The sequence below is a fragment of the Lissotriton vulgaris genome, chromosome 5, assembly GCF_964263255.1.
Source record: "Lissotriton vulgaris chromosome 5, aLisVul1.2, whole genome shotgun sequence".
In the NCBI taxonomy this organism is placed as follows: domain Eukaryota; kingdom Metazoa; phylum Chordata; class Amphibia; order Caudata; family Salamandridae; genus Lissotriton; species Lissotriton vulgaris.
This window is the reverse complement of record NC_141693.1, coordinates 1,056,310,609-1,056,338,245: the sequence shown is the minus strand read 5'-3', so window position 1 is coordinate 1,056,338,245 and position 27,637 is coordinate 1,056,310,609. Positions and strand designations below refer to the sequence as shown.

Below are 27,637 nucleotides of genomic sequence, written 5' to 3'. Positions count from 1 at the left end.
GTAGGGGTCTAGAAGCATGTAGGAGGGATTGGCTGCAATGGTTATTCCGCAGCTTTTTTAATGTGAAAATTGCCTAGGACCAACTATAGTTAAAACGTAGCTTCTCGCCTCAGATACTCTCAAGCTTCACCTTTCGTCCCACTTTCATTAGCCTCGCCCGCTCGCGGCAGCCTCGACCAATCGGAACGCATAATCAGCCGAACCCACCTGTCAATCCGAGAACCGGCTGTCAGCGGAGTAGGCGGCGCGAGTACAGCGCGAGTGCGCCCCCCGCGCTCACGTGACGTGCGCGCTGTCGCTAGGTCGTTCCCTGTGATGGGAACTAGTCGCCACTGCACCGCTGCCCGCTCTGAACATGGCGGCGCTGGCACTGCTCCTGCTCGCCTGCCTGGCCAGCTTAGCCCGCGGCGGGGAAGAGAACAGCAGCGGTAGCAGCAGCCCGGAGACCGTCATCATCGGACTCCGGCTGGAGGACACCGACGACGTGTCGTACATGGAGAACGGCGCGCTGCGGGTGAGCGAGCGCACACGGGTGAAGCTGCGCGTCTACGGGCTGAACATCAACAACGAGACGTGGTCCCGCATAGCCTTCACCGAGCACGAGAGGAACTGGCCAGCAGGCTCCGGCCCTGGGGTGGGGGAGGCGGTTCTGCAGCCCTGCGGCATCCGCACCTCGGACATCATCATCCTGCCCTCCATCGTGCTGCACCGCAGCACCTCGGGCATCGTGGAGATCGACATCAAGCCCCTGCGCAAAACTGAGAAGAGCAAGTCTTACTACCTGTGTACTTCACTCGCTGCCCCGCCGGGAGCTGCGACTGGACCCGGACCCCAGCCCTGGACAGAGACCACCTGGGTGTACCATGATGGTGAGGACACCAAAGTGATCGTGGGCGAGGAGAAGAAGTTCTTACTACCCTTCTGGCTTCAGGTCATCTTCATTGGATTGCTACTGCTGCTCTCCGGGATGTTTAGCGGCTTGAACCTGGGCCTTATGGCTCTGGATCCCATGGAGTTGCGCATTGTACAGAATTGTGGCACTGAAAAGGAAAAGAACTATGCCAAGCGTATTGAGCCAGTGCGCCGACAGGGCAACTACCTGCTCTGCTCTCTTCTTCTGGGCAACGTGCTGGTCAACACTACTCTCACCATCCTGCTTGATGACATTGCTGGCTCTGGTCTGGTGGCTGTGGTGGTCTCCACCATTGGCATTGTCATCTTTGGTGAGATTGTGCCACAGGCCATCTGCTCGCGGCATGGTCTGGCCGTGGGAGCCAACACAATCTTCTTAACAAAGTTCTTCATGATGATGACCTTTCCGGCCTCTTACCCAGTCAGCAAACTGCTGGACTGTGTGTTAGGCCAGGAGATTGGCACTGTGTACAACCGTGAGAAGTTGCTGGAAATGTTGCGTGTAACCGACCCTTACAACGACCTGGTCAAGGAGGAGCTGAACATTATCCAGGGTGCCTTGGAGCTGCGCACCAAGACAGTGGAGGATGTCATGACTCCTCTCCGTGACTGCTTTATGATCGCTGGAGATGGCGTGCTCGACTTCAATGCCATGTCTGAAATTATGGAGAGCGGCTACACTCGCATCCCGGTCTACGAGGGCGAACGTTCTAATATTGTGGACCTACTCTTTGTCAAGGACTTGGCATTTGTGGACCCCGATGACTGCACGCCACTCAAGACGATCACTCGCTTCTACAACCACCCACTGCACTTCGTCTTCAATGACACCAAGCTTGATGCCATGCTGGAGGAGTTCAAGAAAGGTGGGATTCTGTTTTCTGTTCTTCTCCTTTGTGCTTTTTGGAACTAGGCCTGAGCTGATTGTTTTTGATGAACTCTAAAAGGCGTGTGTTTTCAGGTGAATCTGAGTTGGCAGAATCTACCAAACTTTTTGAAGTTTGAGCCTGTGGTCTAAAGTAGTGGTGCAGTGAGCATATTTATATTAGTTTTTAAGCCCTGCCAAGGAGGTCAGACCTTATGGGATTCCTTGCACTGCATAGTTTGAGTTTGGTGGAATGGTAATCCTCCTCAGTAAAATTCAGAATCTATAAATAGCCGTAATCCTTAGTGAAATACAAAATGCCCAGGACTGCTGCCTTTAGGCATAAATTGTGCAATGAACGCACAATTCAATTGCTTTCTCAGAAGCTGACTTCCGTGTATGTGCATAGTTATCACACAAAACAGACCGGTCACAATCTTTGACTGAAGAAGACAGTTATCTGAATAGCTACTCTTCATTAAGCAATCTGTAGCAAGCTCATCATTCTGACCGTTTCAGAATATAGCTCTTTTTCCTAGAATTGTCTCGTTTATATAAATGTAATTAATTAAATAAAATGAAATTCCCAAAAGCATACATCTAATGATGGTTGCAGTAAAGCCTGCAGTGTATAATTTCATGCGAAATCTAGAGTTTTCAATGAAGATCTTTCTGTTTATATATATGCTCCTTAAACATGCTGACATTGGTCATGAACATGCTTATTGCATTTACCAGAAAAAGTCCAGCGTTGCACATTTCATCTCGCATTGTGTGCATAGCAAAGGGATCTTTCCAAAACGCCTCTGATTAAGATTTGTGCACGTGGGTAGCCTAAAAAACGCAAACCGTGCGCAGTAACGACCACGTTAGCATACACCGTGCGCGCTTTCAATAATCTTACTTTATTTCAGAGAGACGTTCATGGTTAGCATTCCTGTAGTCAGTGCATGGACTTCCCTCAGGAGCCTCAGTCCCAGTGTTTTAAAGTTCCATGTCCGGTAGACGGAGTCAAAGTTGCCTGTGCGAGCACTGTAGAAGGAATGAATGAATGGTCGTTGTAGGACACTCGCCGTATCTCTTCCTGATGCATGCGGTTCATGCGCCCTGGCCCTGGTAGTAGGGGTGGCGAACTTCTGAGTGTTGGTGTAAGTCGCTGACTTCTGCAGACTGCAGGCGCCTGCTGACGAAATTCTAATTTTGAACTCTTTGATCTTTATTACTGGTTTGAACTCTGCACAACATGAATGGCTTATTTATTGTTTTTTTGCATCTGGTTTGATTTCTGCACGCAGTGATCTAACTGCTCTTGAATTGCCAGTTTAGATCGCTTTATGTATTTATTTACTGATTTTACCACAACACACATTGCTTATTCACGACTGGATTGTTACTAGTTGGATCTCTGCACACTACGGTCGTCTGCAGATTAATAGCTCGTTTATGTTGCTCTTGAGTTTGATACTAATCTGATATCTGCACGGTGATCTGCTGCTGGTGAATGGCTCATTTAGGTCACGTTTGTTGCCGGTTTGATCTCTGCACACTGTGATCAGCTGCCCTGGAATGGCTCATTTAGGGCACTTTTGTTGTTTGTTACTAGTTGGAACACTGCGCACACAGTGATCGCTCGCCGATGAATGTCTGACTCGGACCAGTGTAGTTGTTTGCTGCCTCTCTGATCTCTCGTTGACGGACGAGCTCTGTGATCGCGGTCAGGTGCAGGGACAGGGTCAGGGCAGCCGGCAGGAGCCGGAAAACGTCGGCTGACCCATTGGTCGGCCGTTGACTGACACGTCTTTATCACCTCTGCTAGTTTAGGCCCGCGGGCTGACCTGCTGTATCTCAGAGAACCTCACAATGCAGCTGCTGCACCAGCTCGTCCTGCTTTGCTTCCTCCAGGGCACTCGCAGGTCCTGGAAGGGCTACCTCTGTCCATACTGGTGGGGGAGTGTGGGTGGAAATTGATCATTCTTGGTTTGATCTTCCCGATTAGATTACAAGATACAAATACCTGTCGGAGATAACTATCGACTTCTGACCCCGCCTTTACCCAGTCACATTTTAATGATTTACCAATACAGAGCTGATACGGTTGGTTTACAACCGTCCAGTGAATGTCGGCGTTCACTGTGTTTCTTTCAGTTGCAACCTGCCAGTTTCAACTACTTTCAGTTAGGCTGCTTTAAATACCTGGTAAAGCTGCATTCAGCAAGGCCTATCCCACAGACCTGCCTCTCGGGGACTCTCGCTCCGAGAAGTGTCTTAATTTATATAAGATCACGCCCCTGGGTGTGCTTACTCGCAGAGAACAGGAGCCCATCTCACGTGTGTGTAGACAGCCTCCTGATAGGGCTGGGCTGGTAGTTTAAATATTGTCTCTCAGTTGATGTACAGTGCATGGACTAAGTGCCATCCTGGGTATTCTGCCTCCGAAAGGGTGCAACTATCAGTTTATCTGCTCTGTCAGAGTAGAACCACATCTCACAGATTATATACTATCTCAGAATGTAAATGTAAAATTGATACTTGTATAGCGCACTACTCACCCGCAAGGGAAGCAACAATCAGTTTATACTGTTTTAGATAGGAACAGGAATTATTCTCCTGGTGGTGAACCCTGTCTTGCAACCCTCAAGGGAAAATAGGAAGGTCAAGAAACCTCTGATTGCAAGGTGATGTGCTACACCTGGAGTCAGATTGAAGAAAAGACCAGGACAGAGCTGGCTGGAGAGTCCTGGTTGATGTCCGGGAGGGGTAGTAGGCATAAGTAAGTAGGAGTTATTCTCATTCATACTCAGGATATAATCTGTCAGATTTGATTCTATTACGATACAGAAGTTTATATATACACTGTTTCTGAATGAGAATAAGTTGTTTAGTTCATATACTGTCTCTGAATGGGAGCAGATGTCAGTTTATATAATGTGTCTGGATTGGAGTATGTCTCACAAATTATATATTGCCTCGGAATATCAGCATAGAGCCGTTTGTATATGGTGTCTGAATGGGAGTATCAGTTATAATTTATATACTGTCTCAAAAAAGTAGCAAGTATCATTTATAGAGCAGGTCTAACAGAATATATACAGACGCTGAATGTCAGCATATATTTTTTTATGTAATGCATCTGGGCAGGAGAAGATCTCATACTGTTCACTGTGCATGGTAGCACCTATCGTTTTTTATTTCGAGTTTACCAGGCAGCACAAGCTGTCTGGTTGTAAAAGACCTATTGTGAGTATATAGTGTGCTTAGAGCCCACCCTTTGCTTATCATTGGTTGGTTTTATTGTCACTCTCATTTGCTTGCCTCCTATGCAATAACTTGTATTCCGTGTTGTCTCTCACTTGGAGCGCATCCTTCTTACACTCATTTTGATTTGTATGATTAATATCTTTCCACTGCCTACATTTAAGGAACAATTTTTTATTTTTCATTCAGCACTCCATGAGAGCGTATGTGTTTTCTAGCTCTCATCCTCATGTGCTGCTTCCACCCATTAAATAACCTCAGCTATGTTTGCACTGCATACATCCCAGCTTGTCTGTTAAAGCACAGTAGTAGGGATATCGGGGTATTGCTAAAGAGCAGTCTTTAAGGGTTGTATTTGTTTTATCCCCTGCATTCCACATATTGCATTAAAACACAGGCTTTGGCACAAAAAGGCTTTTATGACACAGGGGAAAGGCCATCTGTTGCACTCACTCAGCGGGTGACTGAGGTCTATAGAAGGTGGACTTAGTTTGACAATTTTCCTGGAGGCTGTACGTGTGCTCCATGGGCTGCTGCAAAGAAGCAAATGGCTAAAACCTGTCGGAAATAAATTTGGGTTAGCTAAGCATTTGTCTTTATATTCTCTCACTTCATTATTCTTTTTAAATTCTGTTCAGTTCCTGAGTGAGAAGTATTTGAGAAATAAATCCTGTTGTTTATCAAGATTGAAAACATTTACATTTAATGTACAGTTTGAACTTCCATTAGCTATGTTTGCTAATCCTCCAGTTATTAGATTTTTTTTACTCGTTTTAAGCAATACAGGCAAACATTGGCAAAGCCAACTGCTCACACTCAAAATATAATAAGGTCAAACCTATTGGCGTTACCAATGCTTGTTATTTATATGTCTATACAGTGTCACATTTGTAACATTTCTCAGATTGTACTGTGTTACTGAATGCAGATATCTATTTATACTATGAGTGAGATTACGTCTTTTAGTTTATATATTATCTTGGAATGAGAGTACGTCTCATAGTTTGTATCCCATCTTTACAAGGGAGCAGGTATCAGTATAGTTATTTATTGTTTACAGGTGGCAGGAATTCTTCAAAATTATTTACTAACCCAGAATGTCAGCAGATCTTGAACACTTTTATATACCTATTCCAAAAGGCAATACGTCATACACTGGGCCAGATGGGAACATATCTTGAAATGTTTTTTGCTGTCTCTTATGGGAGCTAACCTCATATAGGTTTTGCACTGGCTTTTGTGTGAGAACCAGAAAGCGATCAATGGAAATGCTTGAGTTTTGTTAGCAATTAGGAATTCCGTTGGTTAGCATTAGTCTCGATTTATGTTATCCTGTTTGTGCAATTGGAGGACAGTGCAAGTTAGTCTTGACCTCGGTCAAATAAGCTGTTTGCCCACATTGGTAGGCCGCGTGCGTGGTGTTTGAGAACCCAAGGAACACCAGGCGAATCTCAGCCTTCGTGACAATTGCTTTATTGTCCCATTACTGTTAGGGGAGGGCTATTTCTAGACGTCTGTCACAAGATTGCAGCTCATTAAGGACTGAAACCGTACCAAGCAGTTGAGGCCCAGCAAGGCCAAAATACTTCTGTAGTTACTTGACTCTCAATGCAGAGACCTAATTTATCAGCCCGCTCTGTTCCTTTTGGGATGGAGCCTAGGCATATTTGTAATGGTTATTTCCTTTCAGTAAGAACTCAAACAAAATAATAGAACGTTGCGAGTAATGATCAATAATTAGGAGGAGTTGGTTTAGATATTTTCATGCATCACATTTTATTATTTCATATATGAAAGAATCACATTTAGTTTGTGACCTCAACTATAAGCAAAACTTGGACGCATTATGTATGATTGCTCATAGTCGAGGCAGCCTCAAATATATATTTGGAGTTCTGTAAGTGCAGTACTTATTTAGTTTCATATTCTGGCTCAAATATAAATACTCTTATAGTTTACGTACTGGCTGTTGTAGAGCAAGTCTCAGGTAGTTTGTGAAATAACTCATATGTGAGCAAGACCCAGGTAGTTTATATACTGGATCATGTAGTTGAAAGCCTCAGATAGTTTTATGTAGTGGCTCAAATGAAAGAATAACTCCTAGTTTACACTGGCTCATGTTATGTCATGCATGAGCAAACCTCAGAGAAATTATGAAATAGTTCATGGGTGAACAAGAACTAGGGTATTTAGTCACTGGCCCTAGCAAACTAGAGTGCATGCTCAGTTTGCGATCTGGTCTTACAGTTTATCCACTCCCTATGAATAGGAGGAAATTCACAAGTCTCATTGTTCATCCACGGGCTCTGAATTGACATTAGACTAAAATAGTTCCTTATCGAGTCTGAATAGGGACAGCTAGCAAATAATTTGCTTATTGTTTTAGAATAAGAGAATGTACTACACTGGAACATCTCTAATTAAGCTTTATTTTTAGGACATCATGAAAGGATATGATCACAACAAAGCCTGTGTAGAAAAAGCCTCAACCTTGTACCTGCAAATAGTTAGTAAGTTAATCAGTTTGTATACTCTCTCAGAGTGGGATTACATTTCAAAATGTTATATACTGTCTGTGAAACGGAGAGAGTAACACTGTCTCTAAATGGGTGTAGATATCATTGATTATATTCTGTCTCTAAAGGCCAACACGTTTGGTAGTTTGTTTTTCCTTATACTTCTTATGCTCTCCAGAATTCCAGCAGATCTTAGATACTTTATATACCTGTTTGCGAGTCTAAGAAGATTGATAGAACTTGTGTTACTACACAAACCGGGACATAAGTAAAATCCAAGGGTTGCAATACAGGCTTTTTCTGTTAACCGCTGGGTATGATATTTTTTCACTCCTATGTTTCACTAATGAAGAATAGTCCTCATATCTGTTATAATCAAATCAATTCATATTGGATATAAACTGTTCTTCAGCGGAAGTGTATGCAAACTGGTGTTTACAAACTACAATACAGCAAATATTTTAGATTAATTTATGTTTTCTGTTCAGAGGGACTCAGATGAGATTTCATGAAGACTTCAAAAGTAGAGCATTTTGGTGGGACCACGTGTCATGTACTTCTATTAAATTACTCACCATGGTCTGTAAGCTTTGTGAATGAGGTCTGATCAGTGACTTTGCACCTGTAATGTGATGGGCCTGCTACTGGGTTCCCCAGATAATGACTGCAGCATCGGCTACGTTAGCTTAGATCAGCACTGGCAGCTGGCACTTTGCTCCCTCTGTATCTAAGGAGAAAGGGTTCAGAGTTCAGAGTGCCTGTGATTCAGGAAAAACAGTAATCTCCCAGGATTTGGTGAGGTGATGGGGCACAGGGACAGAATGTGAGACCTACTTTAGTTTGTTTCTATAATACGTAAACCCATCATATGTTATACATCATATTTCATGTCAAACATTAAAGAAGGTAGAGCATCTCTTATTGTTTATGATGCAACTTCTCTTTAGCCTAACAACAAAGAACACCAATGTTTCTAAAGTTGATTATCAATTCCATTGTGTTTTAACGTTCAAATTACTTACTGTGGATATGCCTGCATCACATAAAGATTCTGATAACCCCTGAAAAAGAGCAGGCCCATCTGAAAACAGCAATTAGCGGAGGTGAAATGAGAAATCACACTTTTTGGTTTCTACTCCAGAGCATGGTCCTTGCTAGTTTGAGACCTCTTATTATTAATGCTTTGAAATGACTGGATTTCTCTGTGTAATGTAAGTGATGTCAGGGCCGAACTAGCTGTACCAGGCATTCCCCCGGGAGGCTGGAAGAGTGGGGGCCGATTTTGTAGCGATGGGGGCCAGTTTTGTAGCGGTGGGGGCCAGTTTTGCAGTGGTGCTGCAATATCGGCCCCACTAACAAAAGCAGCTATGCTTCACACTTACCACCACCCCCTTGGGGACGGGGGTGGCTGGTCTTACAAAATCGGCTTACGGGTCCCAGTCCTGCTCTGATTGATGTACACTGCGCTTATAGAAACTAAACCCACTTGCTATGATTAAGTTGTGGCTTTGGATGTTTGTACTAACACACATTATTATTTTGTCTGATTTTCCTCTCCCAGTCCATATGTAATGAGGTTGCATTACATTATGTAGGGACTGGGACAAGAAGAAAAGGGTTTGCATATTGAAGATTGTCCTTTGAAGAGTCCCAATTAAATTAGTACAGATTTTGACCCCATCTCCACCCCACCCTGGTAATATTGCGCTATAGTTTTTGGGTCATATTGTGCTCTAAAAGGTAAAGGTCGTGCCGGAGTCTCTCCTCAATATTTTAGTTCCTTCATTTGAATCCAATACTTACGAATTTCAGTGATTTTTTTTATGTCTGAAAAAGTAAAAGGTAAAAAGACGCCAGCTCCTCCCTAGTTGTGGCTTATTTTTTCAGTTTAGGGGAGTCTTAGATTTAGATAGTCGGCCTTTCGAAACCTCCTTTATACATGTAAAAGTTAGTTTGATTAACTGCAACCTGATCGAGTAACACATTACATAAACAGACACATAATATCAGTCTCTGTAGTCCTACCGTCATTTTTGTTGATGATCGCTGAACCTTCTGCATCAGAGACAGCTATTTGTTTCACTGGTTTGAAACTTCAATAGGCAACTTCCTCACATCTGTGGCATTATGTTGAAAACTTAGAAACTTGAGCATTTTTTAAAAATACACTTAGATTTGTGTGTGCCATGTGCGTTTGTTTATAGGCATATTTCAAAATTATTTTACTGTTGGGACTGCATCGTTCTTACTAGTAGTCCAGACATTACCAGAAGCGAATGAAAAAGTGAGTCAAATCCAGTGTAAAAAATAATTGCCAATGCCAATAGGTCTGGCTTTAAATCAATGTTGTTAGCATTAGCGGCTGGCATGGATTGAGGGTAAAGAGAGGGGGGGGGACAAAATAATAATACAAAAAAAATACCACTCACCTTGCATGCAGCATTGTGATTGGCCAATCACAACACTGCAATACAGTGTTGTGATTGGTCTGAGTGCCTTGAATCCGTGCTCAGAAGGCTACTGTTTTTTTTTAAAGTAAACAAGGGGGACCCAATAGGTAGCTATGGACCATGGGTATCAGTTAAGTTAAGGAAAACAAAGGTCCTAAGCTTAAGCAAAATCATACAATGATAGTTATATAGACCACAATAGGCTGCTATATATTCTTTCCTTGTCCAGCCGGACAGGGAATTTATTAATCAGATTAAGTATTCAAAGTTCAGATACATTTAGCAACAAAACATTTCATTGCTGTAAGGCACAGTCCTGTACCGTACTGAAAGGGTAAGTGAAAATTAGAAAGAAAGGTAGTAGAGAGAAAAGGTGCTTCAGGCAAAGGAAGTGAGCAATCAGGGCACTGTTTAGAATCAATGTTATCAGTGTTTCCCGGAGTAGTACATACACATATTAATGTACAATGGTTAAACGTATGTCTACTCAAAGGAGTCGACGCTTCGATCCCGTGCTCTAGTTACAAAGGGATCATCTTCAGGACTTAACAATTTAATTGCCTGGGTTAGATAATGTACGCCTACGCCGAGGGTGGGGGCGCAGGGCGTAAGGAATCGTTGTGCGCTAAGGGTTGTTAACGCTCGTATGGCTCGAATCCTCAGAGCGCAGAGTTGGTCACGCTGGTGCGTGAGCTCAATGCGGTTAAGGACTGTCGAGTTATCCAAGATAGGACAGTCGTGGAGGCAACGTGGGCTCGAAGACCTTCGTTGTTAAGCGGTCGATGAGTTCAAAGATCCGCAATAATTAGACCGATATCTGGATTCAGTCGGACCACAGTGCGGGTCCGCTAACGCGCTTGATGTGTCACAGCCGTTTTTCCCACGCTGTAATCCTATCCTTTACCTTGCATTTACCTCCTCTTTACTTTTTGACCTTTTAATCTCCGGTCTTTCTTTACTTTCTACTTTTTCTACTGAAAAATGGATGTCGCAGTGTTGCAGCACTCAACTGTGATGCCTGCCAGTCATTCCAGTTTTTGGCGGGAGATTGTGTATTTAAAGGCAGAGTCAACACAGGCTCACTGTCATTTGGCCAACAGCAGACAGACTGACGCTGTCGTGCTACCCGCGTAGTGGATCGTCACGCGCTTTGAGGACTGCTATTATTGAAGGTAAGAACCTGATGATGCTGGGCACACGTAGGAACTCTAGTAGCTTCACTCTCCCTGTTGCCTCACTAATCGGCTGATTCCTGTTAATTACAGGATTCGTCTTTATTGAAAAATACTCGCATCTATAGATGGGCTTCATACCATATGTAGGTAAGAACCTTTGGCCTTGCCCGCCATTGCTCTACCGCGCACTGCCATTATGCCGCAAAACTAAATGTAACTGTCCCCCCTGCTTAGGTTTGAAGACAAAGTGTACTCTGATTGCTGGGGCAGGGTATTTCACGTTTCTTAAGTATAGGATTGTGTGAATTATCAAGTGAGTGGGGGAAATGTGTTGGAGAGGGGGACATTTCGTAGAGAAACAGTAGCACGATACTGACCAGGTGCTTGAGGAAATGCACAAAAGCATGTCGGACCTTCTTTCTCCCACCCCAAGGACCGCTTTCCCCATGACCATTTGAAATTTCTATTTGCCTCTTTGTAAAGTAAAACGATAGGCCACGTTTGGTGTTCTGATAAAGGGTCAGGGCGATACAGATTTAGGCTAAGATTTTTTTTTAAAATTAAAGACGTAGTTCTGAGGAAAGAATGGCACAGTTCAAATGAGCCACAATTGAGAGACTCAAATATACAACATATCTAACAGCAAAAGTCCATATTAGTTAGACTGATTCAGTCATAAACATTCTCCAAGAAATGTCACAATAGTCCTAAAGTCCAGAAAGGAGGGAATGTTACAAGACAGTCAAAGTCAAAACATAGGAAACATGCCTTGGCAAAGCCAATAGGTCTTGGCTATGCGAGATCTTCTGGGTTTGTCAATATTTTTTTTTAGCCATGTTGCATAGCAGTGCAACCACTGTGTAACGTGGCTGAAAGTAAAGAAAATAGCTATGATGATCAACGTAGGCCGTGTCATATCCCGTTTTTTATTTATTTATTTATTTATTTATTACCCTTTCATTCATGTTGTACAACAGTTGCAGTGCAAAACGTCTAAAAGATATTTAAAACAAGCATTGGCAAAGCAAAATGGTTTGGTTTTGCCTCCGCAAAATCTATTAGTTTTGGCAATAGTTTATATGTTACACAATAGCAGCATGGCTGTAAGTTTAAAAAAGCGATGTTATGCGATCAAAGCTATCCGCGCCCTAGTGCTTTTTTTTTTTTACTTTAAGCCATGCGCCGCTGTGCAACATGGCTTAAAAAATAACAAAGCCAATAGAGAAGAGCCTTACAAATGAAAGGGAAATATCCAGCAGTTTTAAGATACCTACATGCAGCTCACAAAAGGAAAGTAGAAGCAGATAAATGCATTAGCAAGAAAAATGCTTCAGGTGAAAGCAGGTCCATGGACAGCGGAAAGAGGGTGGTAGCGGAATGGGGAAAGCAACTGAGTGGAGAGAGGGCAAGTAGCACAGGAGGGACGGGGGCAAGCAAAAAAGGAATGTGGGTACTCTCACTGCACGTCCACATTTATCTAGGAAGGGAGCACTAAGAACGTGCATCACGTCAGATTTTGAAATAATTTATGGTGCTACATTTGTAATAGTCGTTAAATATGCTTTAATGAAACGTTGTTAACTCTGTGAATTAGCCAGCAACACAACTCATGCTTACCTTTTGAAAATGCTGCTTGGACGCTTGCTGTGGAACACAGATTTGTATTAAGTAAGCCTGAGTTGGAATGTGTGACTTTTGACCCTGTGGGATTTTTGTTGTTGTTTTTTTTGTTCTTACCTTAACGACCAGAGAACCCCGTCTTCTCCTACTATGGCTTGTCTATCACCCTGACCCCTACCAGAGCCGCGTACCACTGGTGGTTAAGAAGCTCCTCTGATGTTGAGAGTAGTGTTTGTTTCCTCGGTCTATGCCGTTAGTCCCATGTTGTAAACTCTAATTGTACCGAGTGCAGAACAAGGTCCCTCCCACCTCCGTGCAGCATGCCAGTCCGGCTTGGAGAGCAGGGCAGCAGCCAGCTATTTGTTCTCTAACATTGCTTTATGGATGGGGACTGTGAGCCGGCACCCTTGTGCCAGAGGTTTAACGACTGAGAGTGTGTATTGCAGTGGGTGGGCCACGCATGAAGATGGTGCTTGCTGAATCTCCCTGCCTAACGGGGGAGAGGGGGATGATTGTGGGTTCAGTGGACGACGGCAGGAGGGAGCGAGCAATTAATTGTAAGGACAACACCCAGGGGGATGTGGTTAACATCAACCGAAGGCTTTGGGAGATAGCAAACCAGAGTATGGAAAGTGATAGGAGGGAAACACATGCACTGTAATGGAGTGTGGCCAAGAAACAAAACGTGCCCCTTTAAAAGCAGCCAGTGGAAGGACACTGGCCGCAGACAAGATGCTGTACTTCGTCCAAGCTACACAGAACAAACATTCCGACTGGAAGAGAAAAAAAGAGAAAATGTAACCAGGAGGCCTGACCAGTAAGAAACAACTACATGAGAGTGCTATGGTGGCCAACCAATCGTAAGTAGTGGACGGGCGGCTCTAAGCCCTATTTCTTTTTTTTTTTATTTCAAGAGATTTTGCAAGCACTGTGCAGGCGAAACCTAAAAAGCGCTATAACGCAGCAGTGCTCCATGTCACAGCATTTTTATTTTTAACTTTCAGCCATGTTCCACAGTAGCTGCTTTAAAGAGAAAATACCAAGTCAGATCACAGGGCGTGTTGTACCTGGAGTTAGTCTGCCTATTATTTATAAAATGAAATTAACTTGTATAATATAATTAGCGCTCATGTAAAGCGCCCCAATACCTTCTGGTCCGGTTGAGTTTGCACCATATTAAAATGCCAAAAAAAAGAAGAGATAGTACCTCAATCACAGAGCGAGTAGCGGACATACACTAATTAAGTTAAATAAATTCGTACTTGGTTCATGCTCTGCATAAAGTCAAGGAAGTGATGCAGGAACTGACACTTTGTACCGGCTGCCGAATTAGAAGGCAGAAAAGAAGAGTGATGAATGCCAATGGATGGCAAGAATTGGGGAGGCTAAAGGCCCTTTTTTAAAATAGTTTTTTTATATGTACAGTAGATCGTAGCCAAATGACAGAGCATGCTCGCTGCCTGCAGGCTCGACCTAAAACGAAAACAACTTCTCCACAGAGCTGGATTATCTCCTTTCTACATATTCTCTCATGAAAGAGCACTCTAGGCCTGTAGTTATCAGACCCACTCCCTCTTTAACTTCCTTTTTTACAAATTACAGTATTGCACTCCCAACCCATCAGGTTGAGCGCTCCGCTGAACGACCCTACATACATTTTCTGTCTGACTCCTCTTGTGGGAATAGAAATAACTTCTTCTCATATTCCACTTTTGTCATAACAGAGAAGCGATCCAATCCTGGATATACATCGCTGCAAGTCTGTGCTTTACTTCGATGAGAGCATGCTTCCTAGTAAGTGTTTTAGAGCTCAGGTCAGGAAAAAGCAAAAGTCTCAAACCTCTAATCATGTTTCTAATTTTTTTTTCTTCAAAACAACTTTTATTCGTTTTCCAAGGCGATGCCGAAAGCAAACATTACATATACAGATTGATGTAGAAAGTACCCTATTTTTGAGAACCTCATCAAACTTGCCTGTCTTACATCTGGCCTTACAATGGATATGTAGCACCAAACATCGCTGAAATCTCTCAACCGCAATGTTTCTCATTTTTAACAGCAGTCTCAGTATCTGTCCCCTCCATTCAGCACCCTGGAAGGTGAGCAGCACAGGACCTGCACTAGTCAGATAATTCCCTTTGTATACCCAGGGTAATTTAGTCACATCCATCCCCACCTGCTGTACTCTATCCCCAGCCTAAGCAGGTCACCGAGAATGTTAAACATTTCATCCCTTAAAGATTGCTCTGGAATCTAGTTGGGGACACACATCACTCATATCAGTAGCCCAGCGTGTAAATTATCCAAGCATTCAAGATTAGAGTGTGGCAGTAAAGCACTACCACTTAAGATCTAAAAGCTTCTCAGCCTTCCACATCAAGCAAAGCCTCTGCTGCTGCCAGTCTGGTCCCCAGTGCCTACTGTTCTTTACACATGCCTGTCATTTAATTTGCGAGTTTCTCCAGTGCTCGGTGTAGCCATTATTTCAGATCTAATACCTGAACTAGTGCATAGAAGTGTGAGCTCGCCTGGGGTTAAATTCTGTACTTCATCTGGTTCAGTCAGTGGCTCTCTCTTTCCGATTCACCTCTTCTCGAGGTCCAAACAAGTCCTCCATTTTTTGCATCTTATGCGCCACAATGTATTTGGTAAGAAGCCCTAAAAGACTAATTAATCAGACAACAAAGATTAACAGTGCCCCAGGGCCTACAGGTTATTTTTGTGACCACAATAACCCATTTAACCCGTTAGGTAATTAACCAACCAAAACCTATACACAGGTGTTGGTTTGAGATATGGGCTAACATTAAAAAAACAAATTACTGAAATTATTCAGAAATAGTTAAGTTAAAAAAAACTATAACTTCTTCTGCATCATGGTGAAGTCCTGCACCCATCCCTGCACAAATATCCAACCCACATTCTCATCCCTTTTTAATTTTAGCAAGTTATTGGTGATGTGATATGTGAGGTCATTAGCAGTTCATGATAGGGAAGGAAGTTACAATCTTTGACTAAGCTGAAAGGTGTATTTCAGTGGTTTGTGTTGTTTTGTTTTTTAACTTTAGCTGCTGTCTCATTCCAACACTTGAATATAACATCACTTTAACCTTTGTTATCTTCAGTGAATTTTGGTGCTTTTTGATCATATGCGCTTTTTAGGTTTCGCCTGCACGGTGTTTGCATGCAGCCAAGCCCCACTACTTATGCCTAAAGACCATGCATGGTACCTCCACTTCAAATGGCCAAAGGCAATGTAGTCTTGCTTTTTGCATATAATATAAATAATCCCAATGGGATAAGAGTATTTTATACATTTTGGTACACAACAGCCTACATATCAATTACTTTTCTAGAAAATTATAACCTACATGATCAACCAAGAGTTTCTTTAAACACTAATTTCTCACAAACTACCAAATGGATTTACATCAAATAATGAAAAGCGTACTCTCAGAGCAGAGTTCCACTTTTCTGCCATATTTGATCATTCTGTTATCAGTTTTTTCTGTATCGGAGTTTCGTATGGAGATTGACATGGGAAATCAATTTTTTGGGAAAGGATATTTTTTTTTGGCTTGAAGGATCAGTGAAAAACTTTCCATGAAGGAACCCATGTGAGTGAAATTCTTTTTGGAAAGTGTTAGAAATGGGGGTCTCTAGATGGCAATGGTTTGAACCTTTGTCCAAGTAGGGAACCTTCTTCCTAGTCAGGGTAAGGGGGATACACTTCTAAAATAACCCCTGCTCACCCCCTTGGGAGCTTGAAAGATTTGCGCACACATTCAGTAATACAATGAAAACACTACAAATGGACACCACACCAGTTTAGAAAAATAAGTAATCTTTATCTAAACCAAACAAGACCAAAACGATGAAACATCCACAATACAGTAATGAAAATGTACCTCTTAGAAGGTAAAAATCAGTTCTGCCTATAGCAAACTATAGATACGATACTTTTAACACAAAGTACCTTGGATACGTCTCAATCATAAACAAAACAGCCACAGGGAAGGTAATACGTTCGTTCTTTACGCGCAAGAAAGGTGATGCGTCAGTTCCTTACTGTGCGTGGAGGTGATGCATCGGTTCCTTACTGCCACGCAGGGTAGGTGATATGTCGGTTTCTTCGGCCGCACGGCGGTGATGCATCGGAAACCTGTGTAGATGCGTTGCGCTTCTCATAGTTGCGCCACTTTTCCAGCTCCCAATAGCAGGAACAACCTCCAGAGGCCCAACTCAGCAACAGGCACCTCTTGGCAGGTCAGAACTCCCAGCAAGGAAGTTCAGGGGAGCTGGTGGTGAAGTCTTTGTGTCTGTGAGATTTCAGAACAGGAGGCAAGCTCTACTTCAAGTCCTCGGAGATCTTCTTCAAACAAGATACACAGCATTTGTCCTCTCCTTGGCAGAGGTTCTTCTTGAGTCCAGAAGTATTCTAAGGTTCTGGGGTCTGGCCCCAATATTTATACAACATTTCTATTTGTTCTCTGGTGGCAGAGAGTCTCTTTGCTCAGTCAAAACCCATTCTGTCCTCTCTGGTCCTGCTTCCTGGCAGGGGGTGGAGATGACAGTGTGTAAGGTAGACCAGTCCCAATCAGTTGCAAGGAAATCTTCCCCCTACTCTAAATACAGCCCAGGTCTATCCAGCCCAACCCTGACTCATCCACGTGAGGCAGGACACACCTCAACTTCCCAGTGGTTGTCTACATGGAAGGCACATCCCCAGCCCCTGTCACTCCAAAGCCAGACAGACAATTCACAAACTGGTAAAGGCACACAGAATGGCTGAGCAAGAAAATACCCACTTTCTAAAAGTGATATTTTCAAACGAACAATATAAAAATCATCTTTACTAACAGATGCATTTTTATATTCTGAGTTCAGGCATACTAAACTCCAACTTTCTGCCTTGTCCCAATGGGAAGTTATACTTATCAGATGTTTTAAATAAACTCCCATTCAATCCTATGGGACAGATGGCCTTTCCATAGTGTAAAACGAAAGACACTATATTTCATTATCCGGACATGTCACACACACATGTTCTACCTTTCACATACACTGCACCCTCCCACAGGGAGACTTTGGGGCTACCTTAGGGGTGACTCACATGTAATAAAGGGGAAGGTTAGAGATCGACATGGCAGTAGAGACTGCGCACAGACACTGCAGTGGCATGTCTGCGAGCCCTTTGAAAGTCTTCTTGTGTGGGTGGCACAATCACTGCTGTAGACCCACTTGCACCTTTTGACTTACTGGCCCTGGGCACACACAGTGCACTTTACTAGGGACTAGTAGTAAGTCAAACAAGCCAATCATCGAAACACCAATCCATAATAACAATTTACATAAAGAGCATATGCACTTAAGCACTGATCGGCAGTGGTAAAGTGCCCAGAGTCATACAACCAACAAAAATAGGAAGCCAAAAACCATAAAGCCTTGGGATAAACCAGCTGAAAAACAGGTCCAACAGAAAGTTTCTTGAGAGTTACCAAACGGTGCCAAAGTTTTTAAAGGAAAAAATGCTTTTCCTATAGAAAGTGAGACCTAACTATAACTACACTGGCACTAGCGCAGTTAGTGTAATTAATAAATATTATGCTTGTGAAGAAGTGGCTAAAAGGTGGTTGCAGAAAAGCTATACATTGTAGCACTTAAATTATATATTAATATCTGATGAGCCTGTCTTCAGGAACATGGTCAACAGCGTACTTGTTTGGTAAAACAGTATATCACCATATTACTGATAAACTAAGAGCTGCTAATTTCCTTTCCTTTCAGTGTCATCTAATGTCACCTGAACCAATCTTATAACGGCGCTCAGGCCATAAATCTCCAGGTTGTGGACATCCATGTAGCGGGGATTTAGATAGGCCATCACTTTTGTAGAAGTGTGTTAAGTTGTTCAGTCAGTGCCTACTAGCAATTTCACAAATTAACGAAAAAAACTCTGTTTGCAAAGTGTGAATCTCGTGAAGAGCAGTTGCTTATGCATGCCTTCATGGCAACGAGAAACCATTTCCACTGCTGTAATTCCCTTTGAGGGCTAGTAAATAGTCTGGCACCAGTGGCAGCTATTCCTGCTGCAGACTACCATCATGGTCAGAATTCATAATGTTGCCTTGCAGCTGCTGCAGCCGGTTTCAGTTTTGCTTCAGCTTTGTTGAATTTCGTAGGTGAATTTAAAATGCTAACTTCTATTTTTGATCCTGCATAGCAAAATCCGTTAATTTCCAAGTTTGTTTTGTACCAGATAGTAATCATTTCTAACCCCGGGCCTTTTATTTAAATGTCATAATCGTCTGAAAAAGTGACCCACATATTGAAGAAATAACCCATAGAAACCTTTCTCAAATCTAAACATTGCTTGTTTTGTTCTTCGGAACTAAGGCTGCACCAGAAGCCAGGTTACCCAACAACAAACCTCAGACACTGATAGTCGTGAACTCTTAAATCACAAGACCGTTTGAGTGAGGTGTGATGTCAATATAAGTAACTGTTTTAGGTGTTACCTAATATCAGCAAGGAACATCTAAGTATACACAGTGATAAAATCCATTTAACTATTCGTCAGTCTTAAGTTTGTGTCAAGATGGTGTAGCTGTAATTTAACACTATTCACCTGGGTACAACAGAAGGATGTATTCATTTTCCCCCTCAAGCACCCACCACTGGCTTTGTAGCATGATGCCAACATATTTTGCATTCTTCTACAATGCCAAGTGCCACCTTAAAGTAGCTGTAGCTTTCAGACCTTAAAACTGTGATGTGCACAAACAGAAACATTTTTATAGTAATCATTTTGTCTTGAGTGTTTGATTCGTATGTAAGTTGTGAAGATTACTGCTTCCTTCTGCAAACCAAACCCTTAACGTCAGTCTGCAAATTGAGTATGTTTACCCCTCTTGGGTAACATGTTCCACTCTTTAACATCTAAATCTTGCGACCTGTAGTTCAAAGGTGATCAGATGTCGTTTACGAAGTGCTGCATCGCACCCGATGTTCAGTATTTAATAACGTTTGAGCTGTTTGACATATGAACATTTTATGTTTAAATTTGCAAATCAGGTAGCTTAATGGTGGACTGTGTTGCAAGTGATGCCGTTACATATTTTTGTGTGAAAAATGATAAATCCTTTTGCAGGGCACTAAGCCAGAGACCATAAACTTTAGAACTGACCTATGACTGAATTACTTGATTACAGATTAACAACTCCGGCTGTAACTATTATCAAAAATATAATTTTGCAATGAGAAAGTTAAAAAATGTCAATTAAATTCACCAATTAACAACTTAAAATTCTTGATATTTTTGTTCTTCATACTAGACGTCATAACTGTCTCAATCACACCGATACATGACTTTTGTGAGCTTATGGAGTAACTTTTCCCCAGGTCCTCTCAGTATTATCAGAAAAGGTCAGAGATCCCGCATGTAGTATAAAGGATCACCAACATTTTACTCCTTAGATCCCTATCAAAGAGGAAGACAGATCTGCTCAGATGCTATTCTAAAATATCCATGCCAAAAACATACCCTGTGGGACTCCTTGCTACCCAGAAAAGGGGATGATCTGGGCAACTGGGCCAGTACTTGATTCCCTGATGCAGACTGCATCATTCACAACCCCATCAGTCCCAAAACAATGGAGCACCCAGGCAACTGCACGCTAGAAACAGCAACGTAGAAACAAACAACAGGAGGATACCCATTAACCCAGTTGAGACCTCGGCCAGATAGTATGTAACATACAACGTCTCAACAGGTATTATTTAGTTGACAATTAGAAAACGAAATAAGCACAAAACATGTTGCAGGGAAGAGGGAAAGAAGGCGAGTTGAAGAAAACCAATGGAGACAAGGAAACAATAAATGCGAAAAAACTTTTTTAATATATTTGATGGGAGGAACAAAACAAAAGCACTATGTTACATTAAAAGTAATTGTCAGTAGATGAACGGCGCAAGTGACAAGTGAAGGAATATGAACAGCGGGAGACGGCGTAAAAAACAATATTATATACAATGAATTCTGGATCGGTGGCGCTGCAAAGTCGACGGCGTTTCGGTCTATACAATATTCAGGCCATTATCAGGACCAGGTAACAATATTTACACAAGTGGTTGCTTGTGGTTGGAGGTAAGCACAACAAGTAGGGTGTAGCACTGCGATGGGGCTTTGGTTGAATTATGTCCTCAAGGGGATGAGAGGTAAGGCGGAATGGGCATCGAGTTGTCCAGGGATGAAACGGGATGCGTGCCCGGTACATCACATTCAGGAAGTGAAGCACATATTGGTAACAAATTTCTATCATCATAGCGGTGTGCTTACGAGGAGTCATCGTAGCGGAGCGCTTACGGTGAATGTGGATTGAATCTGAAGCCAGGAAAGAATCACAGCTGCGCCTACAGGAGTCCAGGGGCTGGCTTGCCCCAACAGCGTCAATCTCCAACCTCAAGAAAATATTTTAGATGCAAAGGTGACATGAAATATCTCTGCCAACCATGAGCCCACGCTTCCACAGGTCGGATAGTTCGGCTACTGACTGGACTCCCCTCAAATTATGCCTGCGCTGCAAAGGAAAGCAAGGCTTAAACAAACAACTCATTACCAGTGGCAGAATGCAAACTGATGTCCACCACCCCGTTCTGCAGAATTTGTTGAGTGCCCAAGTCTCCCATATTCCACAGTTATTTATTGGCCCTGGGCTGAATAGGGCCACCCTGGAGAGTTGGCGCCCCCCTGTATCGTAGGGGCTTCAGGGGCCTGTGTTACACCCCTGCTCATTACCTTCACACTATCTGGGTGAAGAGCATTTTCATACTTATGGCAGCCCTATGGAATGAAACTCAGAGGCCCTGTGTTGAGCAGTTGTATGAAACGTCTGTTCAAGCACATTACCAATTAATGAAGTGCTTAAACAGAGAATCTCCCTCTACACCCTCAAAGTCTCCTGGGGCTCAAATGCAGCCATGTCCCCTGGAAACATGTATGTCAACCAAGCCAATTCAAGAATCAATCTACTCAATTCGCTTCGACCAAACTGTGCAAACTTATTACCACCATGTGTACAGTCAGGCTACAGGCTGCAGCAGCTCCTTCTCTACAATCTTTTCGAATAATGGTAGCATTATCTGCAGGTAAAGTCTTCTCGACACCAAAACATCTCATCCTGAATCTAGCTTCTACAGCCCAAGCCTTATAACCTCCATCATAAAATACATTCTGAGCTCATCACACAAATGAATGCTCAATCACCAGAACCTCAGGGAGGGGCATGGTACCTAATGCACAATTCAAGGGAGAGACAACAAACCGCAGAAAGCGGTCTTGACTGGAAATATGAACACAATAGAAACAACTAAAAACACCTCAAAGCATGTTCCTGTTGACACATCTCTTATAACAGTTAGATCTCCGTTTGCCAAGCCTCTGCACTAAACATGAATCTAGCTAGTAAGTGCAAACCTGAAGAAGTGATTGGTACACTTAGTTGAGTCAAGCATTGCCTTAATGCTTTTGTAAAAGCTACCAAGAATTGAAACCTAGAAAGGAGACCCCATTAAGGGGAACAGATATGTTCCTCAACTCCTTTGTGGAGCTAACCTAGATATACTCCTTCAGCACCATCACAGGACAGCATGGATGGCCTGGAGAACTGTTCCATTTTGCTTGGTCACCCTTTCCAAATTCAGAAAATCTGTTTTTGAAAATGAGAGGGAGATGGAGATACACTTCTTGTACCAGCTCTTGTACTCAAGTAGGTGCCCCGTCATCATCCAGCTTTGATCTTGTAACAATCTCGCTAACTCTAAAGGTCCCATAGAAAGCCAGGCAGAAAGCTTTCCTGAACAGCATCACCTCAAATTCGGACTCATGTGCACGAGAGATGAAGGCAACCACTTTGCTCAATTACAGATGTCTAGTGGCCACCTAGAGTCTTGCCTCGCCCCTCCAACCTCTCTCAGCCCATGACAGCTTTTCTAATGAGAAAAGAGTTAACAAAGCCCCATCAAAGAAAGACATGATAGCCAAGTGTCTCCTCACATAAGCTGCTGACCTTCCTTCCCAACTGTGATAAACGCTACTTGTGACTCTTAAGAGAACTCTTCTAAGCCTGTCACCCCTTCAACAAAGGACAGTTAGTCCTTTAGTGCTACCTCATTGGGTTTCCTTGTCCTTAGAGCTAGGCTTGTTGCCCTGAGTTCTGGGAGAATACCCATCAGTAGTCCAGAGGTGGTTGGGGAACACCGAAACCGGACATAGGATGCTTCTTTCCAATCCAGGGAGGACCTGCCTTGGCAGTCTGGCTGGACTGTTCCCATGAGGCACAGGGTCAAGACTTATTTGCATTCGGCCTGGTCTAAACTGGGGTGGCTTGGTGAGCAAAAGAATGATGAATTTAACCCAGAAATCTTGACTGGGGGTGAATGTTCTGATTTGTTCTGCATTTCTTCCATCAATTGTGTGTCTTTTGCTTCCTTGCCCTAAGTACGCCAGGTATGCCCAGACATGGATCCTGGACTCACTGTGCCACTGGATTCAAGCTATCCTGGCTGATGTGGGGTGAAAACCCGAAACCGGTCCTAGGATGCTTGCTTCCGGTCCAGGTGTTCATGGCTTGGCAATTCGGGCTGGACTGTTCCCATGAGGCCAACGTCAAGCAAAGTCCCCTTGGGAACCGTTTTAACTACTTAATCATACAACTAAACATAACAACCTTCTGGGCATACTTAACTCACTCACGGGCAACCACAATGTGAACCAAGGAAACAAATCAGTGCAAAATCAATTATAAAAAAGTTGCTTACAATTTATTACAAATGTTATATATACAGCAAATACACAATTTAAAAATACATTGCACAATATAGCAATGAAGTTAAAATGACATATGTTTAAAAAAATACAATTTCTAAAAAAGTGGGACAAAAAACACAGCAGGAAAAATAATTTCAAGTCCAGAAACAACACGGTAATCAGACATGTGATTATGGTCCAAATATTGGTTCCATCAAGTTAACTATAACTATTTATACAAGACACAGAAATGGGTAAAATTACCTCATACGCTCATTCCATCAAAATTTTTTGTATGAAAATGGTATTGAAGAAAGTAAGTAACCTGTCGCCACTCACTGCTGAAACAGAAAATACAATAATCAATTTCCCTAAAATCCCCGCTAAAATCAACATAGTTCATATCGGACTCTACGCAATATACCTTACAATGTTTATGAAGCTAATGCAGTGGCGAACACATTTCTTCTTCTTTATAAAAATAGACCACAGTTCCTTCCTCGTACCGCCCAATACAGCAAAGAGGAGGAGGCAGCCAATCTAAAAAGAAAGGTCTGTATAAGTTAACACCAGACTCTCTCCCTACATCTTGAAACCAAACAAAACCAAACACCCGACAAGTGATTTTACCTGAAAGGAGTTGTAAACCGGTGACCTACAAAGGTTATCTCTGTCGCAGTTCCGAATAAACAATTTTTTCTCACTCCTAATACATTTCAAGGTACTATCTCTGTTTGGGAAGAAAGGGGTGACCGATATTAAAATAATTTGCCCATATTACCGAATCGTAATTTCATATTACTAAACAAATTAATTATTGCGCAACTGTCCTTAAGGAGTTCTGCCGGGACCAACATCTTTCCTCCCTCTAAGAGCATCCAAAGGACTCCCACAGCCTCCCGACTTACCCGAGATATCGGCAACGTAGATTTTTCGCAGGGAGCCGACACGGGATGAAATGCCTCCGTTAGCGCCTCTCCCGCTATGGACTACCGAGCGGATTTTATAGCGGAAGCGACCCGCGCTCAATCTTGCCAATAGCACTCAGCTGTGTCTTAGAAGGATCACGTGATACAAGCTAAGAATAGAAGGTGCCATCTTTGTCTACCTATCCCAAACGTAAATGCATACCCACAAGCCAGGAAATCAGCAATAATGTCAAATTTGCCACACAAATGCCCGAGCATAAACAATATTCTTTGCACCCGGCCATAGGCAAACCGACAACCGGGACATATTTTATAAACGGCATTTCAGAAAGGACTCGAAATTAATCAATCCGCCATCTTGGGATGGGCAACCTACGTGATTGGCCAGTGTCAAGCAAGGGAATAACTGTCTAAAACAACACATACTTACCTGTACTCAACTGTGTCTCCCGATCTCTAGGCTAGTAAATAAACAACATTGGCATACTCTTTGAGGAAAAACCTAGTTTCTCAAAAACCAAAAGAGAAAGGGGCATACATGTGAGTTTTTGATACAGAAAGAAGGTCCCATGTACTCACAGTTCCTTCATATGAAGGAAAACCTGCCCATGACTAGGGTACTTTCTATTCTCAGCACTCTATTAACATGTCTACTGTATCACGGGGGACCCCCAAGATGTTCCCATTCTTCTCTTGAGTTAAGGCCCTTACGCACAGTATCCCTGGACTGTTCCCATGAGGCACAGGGTCAAGACTGATTTGCATATGGCTAGGTCTAAACTGGGGTGGCATGGTGAGCAAATGAATGATGGATTTAACCCACATATTTTGAATGGTGTGAATGTTTTGGATTTGTTCTGCATTCCGTCCATCAATTGTGTGTCTTTTGCAGATGGAGGGTTGGCAGCCTCGGACCTCGAAGCTTAATACCTGGCGGCGCAGATGCAGTAGTTTACTCAGTGGGTGAATTGTAGGCAGGTTCTGGGTGAAAAGGTGGGACCCTTTGTTCCTGTGTTTCCTTAGTTGTTACAGCTTCTCTTCTTGGCCCATGTCCCCCCCCCCCCACCTCCCGGGAGAGGTGGGGAGAGTGTGTCTGGGGAGCTCAGGATTATTTGGCAGTGCTGGCTGAGATGTTTGCAAAAGACCCATATTCGGTTCCCATACTCCCCTGAGCTATGCCATTATGGATGCTGCCCCTTGGGGAGGGATTGGTGTTGATTGTCCGAGTGGGCGGCTTCTGGTGTAACCCGGTTGGGGGATCTGTTTCGTGCAGATGCGTTGCTTCCATTTGAGGACTTGAGGCTGGAATCTGAACTTCTGCAAGTGCACTTCTTGTTTCATAGAGTGATCGTAGCAGTGATTAGAAAACACTGGGGGGCGGGACTGGCAGAACCCCTCCACCGTTAGGGGTTGCCATCTAATCTGCACGACCTCTGGCAATCATAAGGCAGTTTCATGCTTTTATCAGGCTCATAAGGCTCATAAAGCTGATGTGATGAAGCCTCTAAATAAGCTTCGGGAGCAGTGGGAAGGCAATCGGGGATTGGGAGAAAATCCTGAAACAAATTGAGAAGGTGTCTAGAAATGCCCAGTTTAAGTTGATTAACTTTTATGTCCTCCATAGGGCGTATCTTACTCCCGGTAGAGTGAATAGATTCTTCCATATGGCAGTGGCACATGCCCTAGGTGCGGGGTAGAAGGCGATGAAATGCATCATATGATATGGTCCTGCCCTTCCCTGATGGAGTTTTGGGAGGAGGTCTTGACCTGTGTTGCTGATATTACCCAGCTCAGTGTTCTCTGCTCCCTGAGTCTGTGTTAGCTGGGCTGGTTTCCGCACCCGACACAATGCAAGGTCACGGTTCATAGATATGGCAATGATTCTAGCTAATCGAGAAATCATGTGGAACTGAATAGCTGCCAGGGGAACTAAATTAGAAACTTGGAGTAGGGAGTTGGGAAAATAGGCAGGCTTTGAGAGTGGAGTGTTGTTTAGTGGGGCGAAGGGTGGGCGGGACTCTTTGAAGGTGGCATGAGCATGGGAGAATTTGGTTGATTGTATGATGGAGTCTATAGATGTTGCTATAGGTGGCAGGCTTCTCGTTGAAGTGGTGTCTCCTACCCAGGATTTGTTGCTAACAGAATTGTCCTGATTACATATGGCATGCCCATATGGGAAGGGGCAGTATATGTTGGGGGCTTCATATGTTGCTTACTGGAGATGTGTATAATAATAATATAAGGTTTGTAGAGCGCTCAGTAACGCCATCACGGCGTGTCCCCGCGTGTTGACCGGTAGTTGCAAAAGGAAGGCGTTTGCTGTTGTAGGATCTCTACATATGATATACTATGATTGTAAACTAATAAAAATTATGTTGAAAGAAGTGTTTACAAAACGCATGTGCTTCTAAAGCATCACAGATGTGTAGAGGAATTGAACGTTTTAAATCTTTGAATTGAAAAGTATTTCCGTGTGCAGATGTCAGTTGATGACTTGTGACCAGCATGTTACATACAAGTTTTTGGTTCTGCAGAAAAAGTTTCTAATAGGGCAAAGATTCTACGTAGTAAGTATTGTAAAAAGCTGAGTTATTGGTCATTCGTCTCAGCATGACCATTTCTACATACCATAAACAACTGCACCAGGTACTAACTTATTGACATGTGCTTCCTTTGCTTCATAAGATGGGCTAGCTATAAATCTTTCATCACAATATGAAGGCTGCACTTTAGCACCTTCAGACCTTGCTTATTTTAAGCAAATACTGTCCTTTTTGACAAGTGTTGAATAGAGTGTACACTGTTCTTACTAGATACAGATAAAATCTGTCCAAAGCAGGGCATTTGTTTTGGAATTAACATTCACTATTAACTTGGCTTTTTCTGAACTGTTGTATACAGATTGAACACTGTGCAGTAGGGGGATACCCATCGATCTGTGGTTGATTGTTAATGTGTAATCGGTTACCCGTGAAGTGTATTTTATAGGCTCAATGTTGCACCTAACACATGCTTGCTACACCTAACGGAGTTGTATCTGTGATGGCGTTAATGATGCTTCATATTATTCTGACCTATTTTGTACTTACTTTCAGGCCTCTAATGCCA

At 43.0% G+C, this 27,637-nt stretch overlaps 1 protein-coding gene across 4 annotated transcripts in view; it reads left to right on the top strand.

Moving 5' to 3' along the window:
• Nucleotides 1-282: 282 nt before the first annotated feature.
• CNNM2 (cyclin and CBS domain divalent metal cation transport mediator 2) overlaps nucleotides 283-27,637 on the top strand; it is a 1,082,606-nt gene continuing 1,055,251 nt past the window's right edge. For 2 of the 4 annotated variants that reach the window (XM_086922712.1, XM_086922710.1), the window contains exon 1: nucleotides 283-1,778. In XM_086922712.1, the coding sequence (XP_086778838.1) occupies nucleotides 356-1,778 (1,423 nt within the window). In that variant the 5' untranslated portion in view covers nucleotides 283-355. The remainder of the gene's footprint in view (nucleotides 1,779-27,637) is intronic. The other 2 variants (XM_086922711.1, XM_086922708.1) reach the window with 1 other exon arrangement.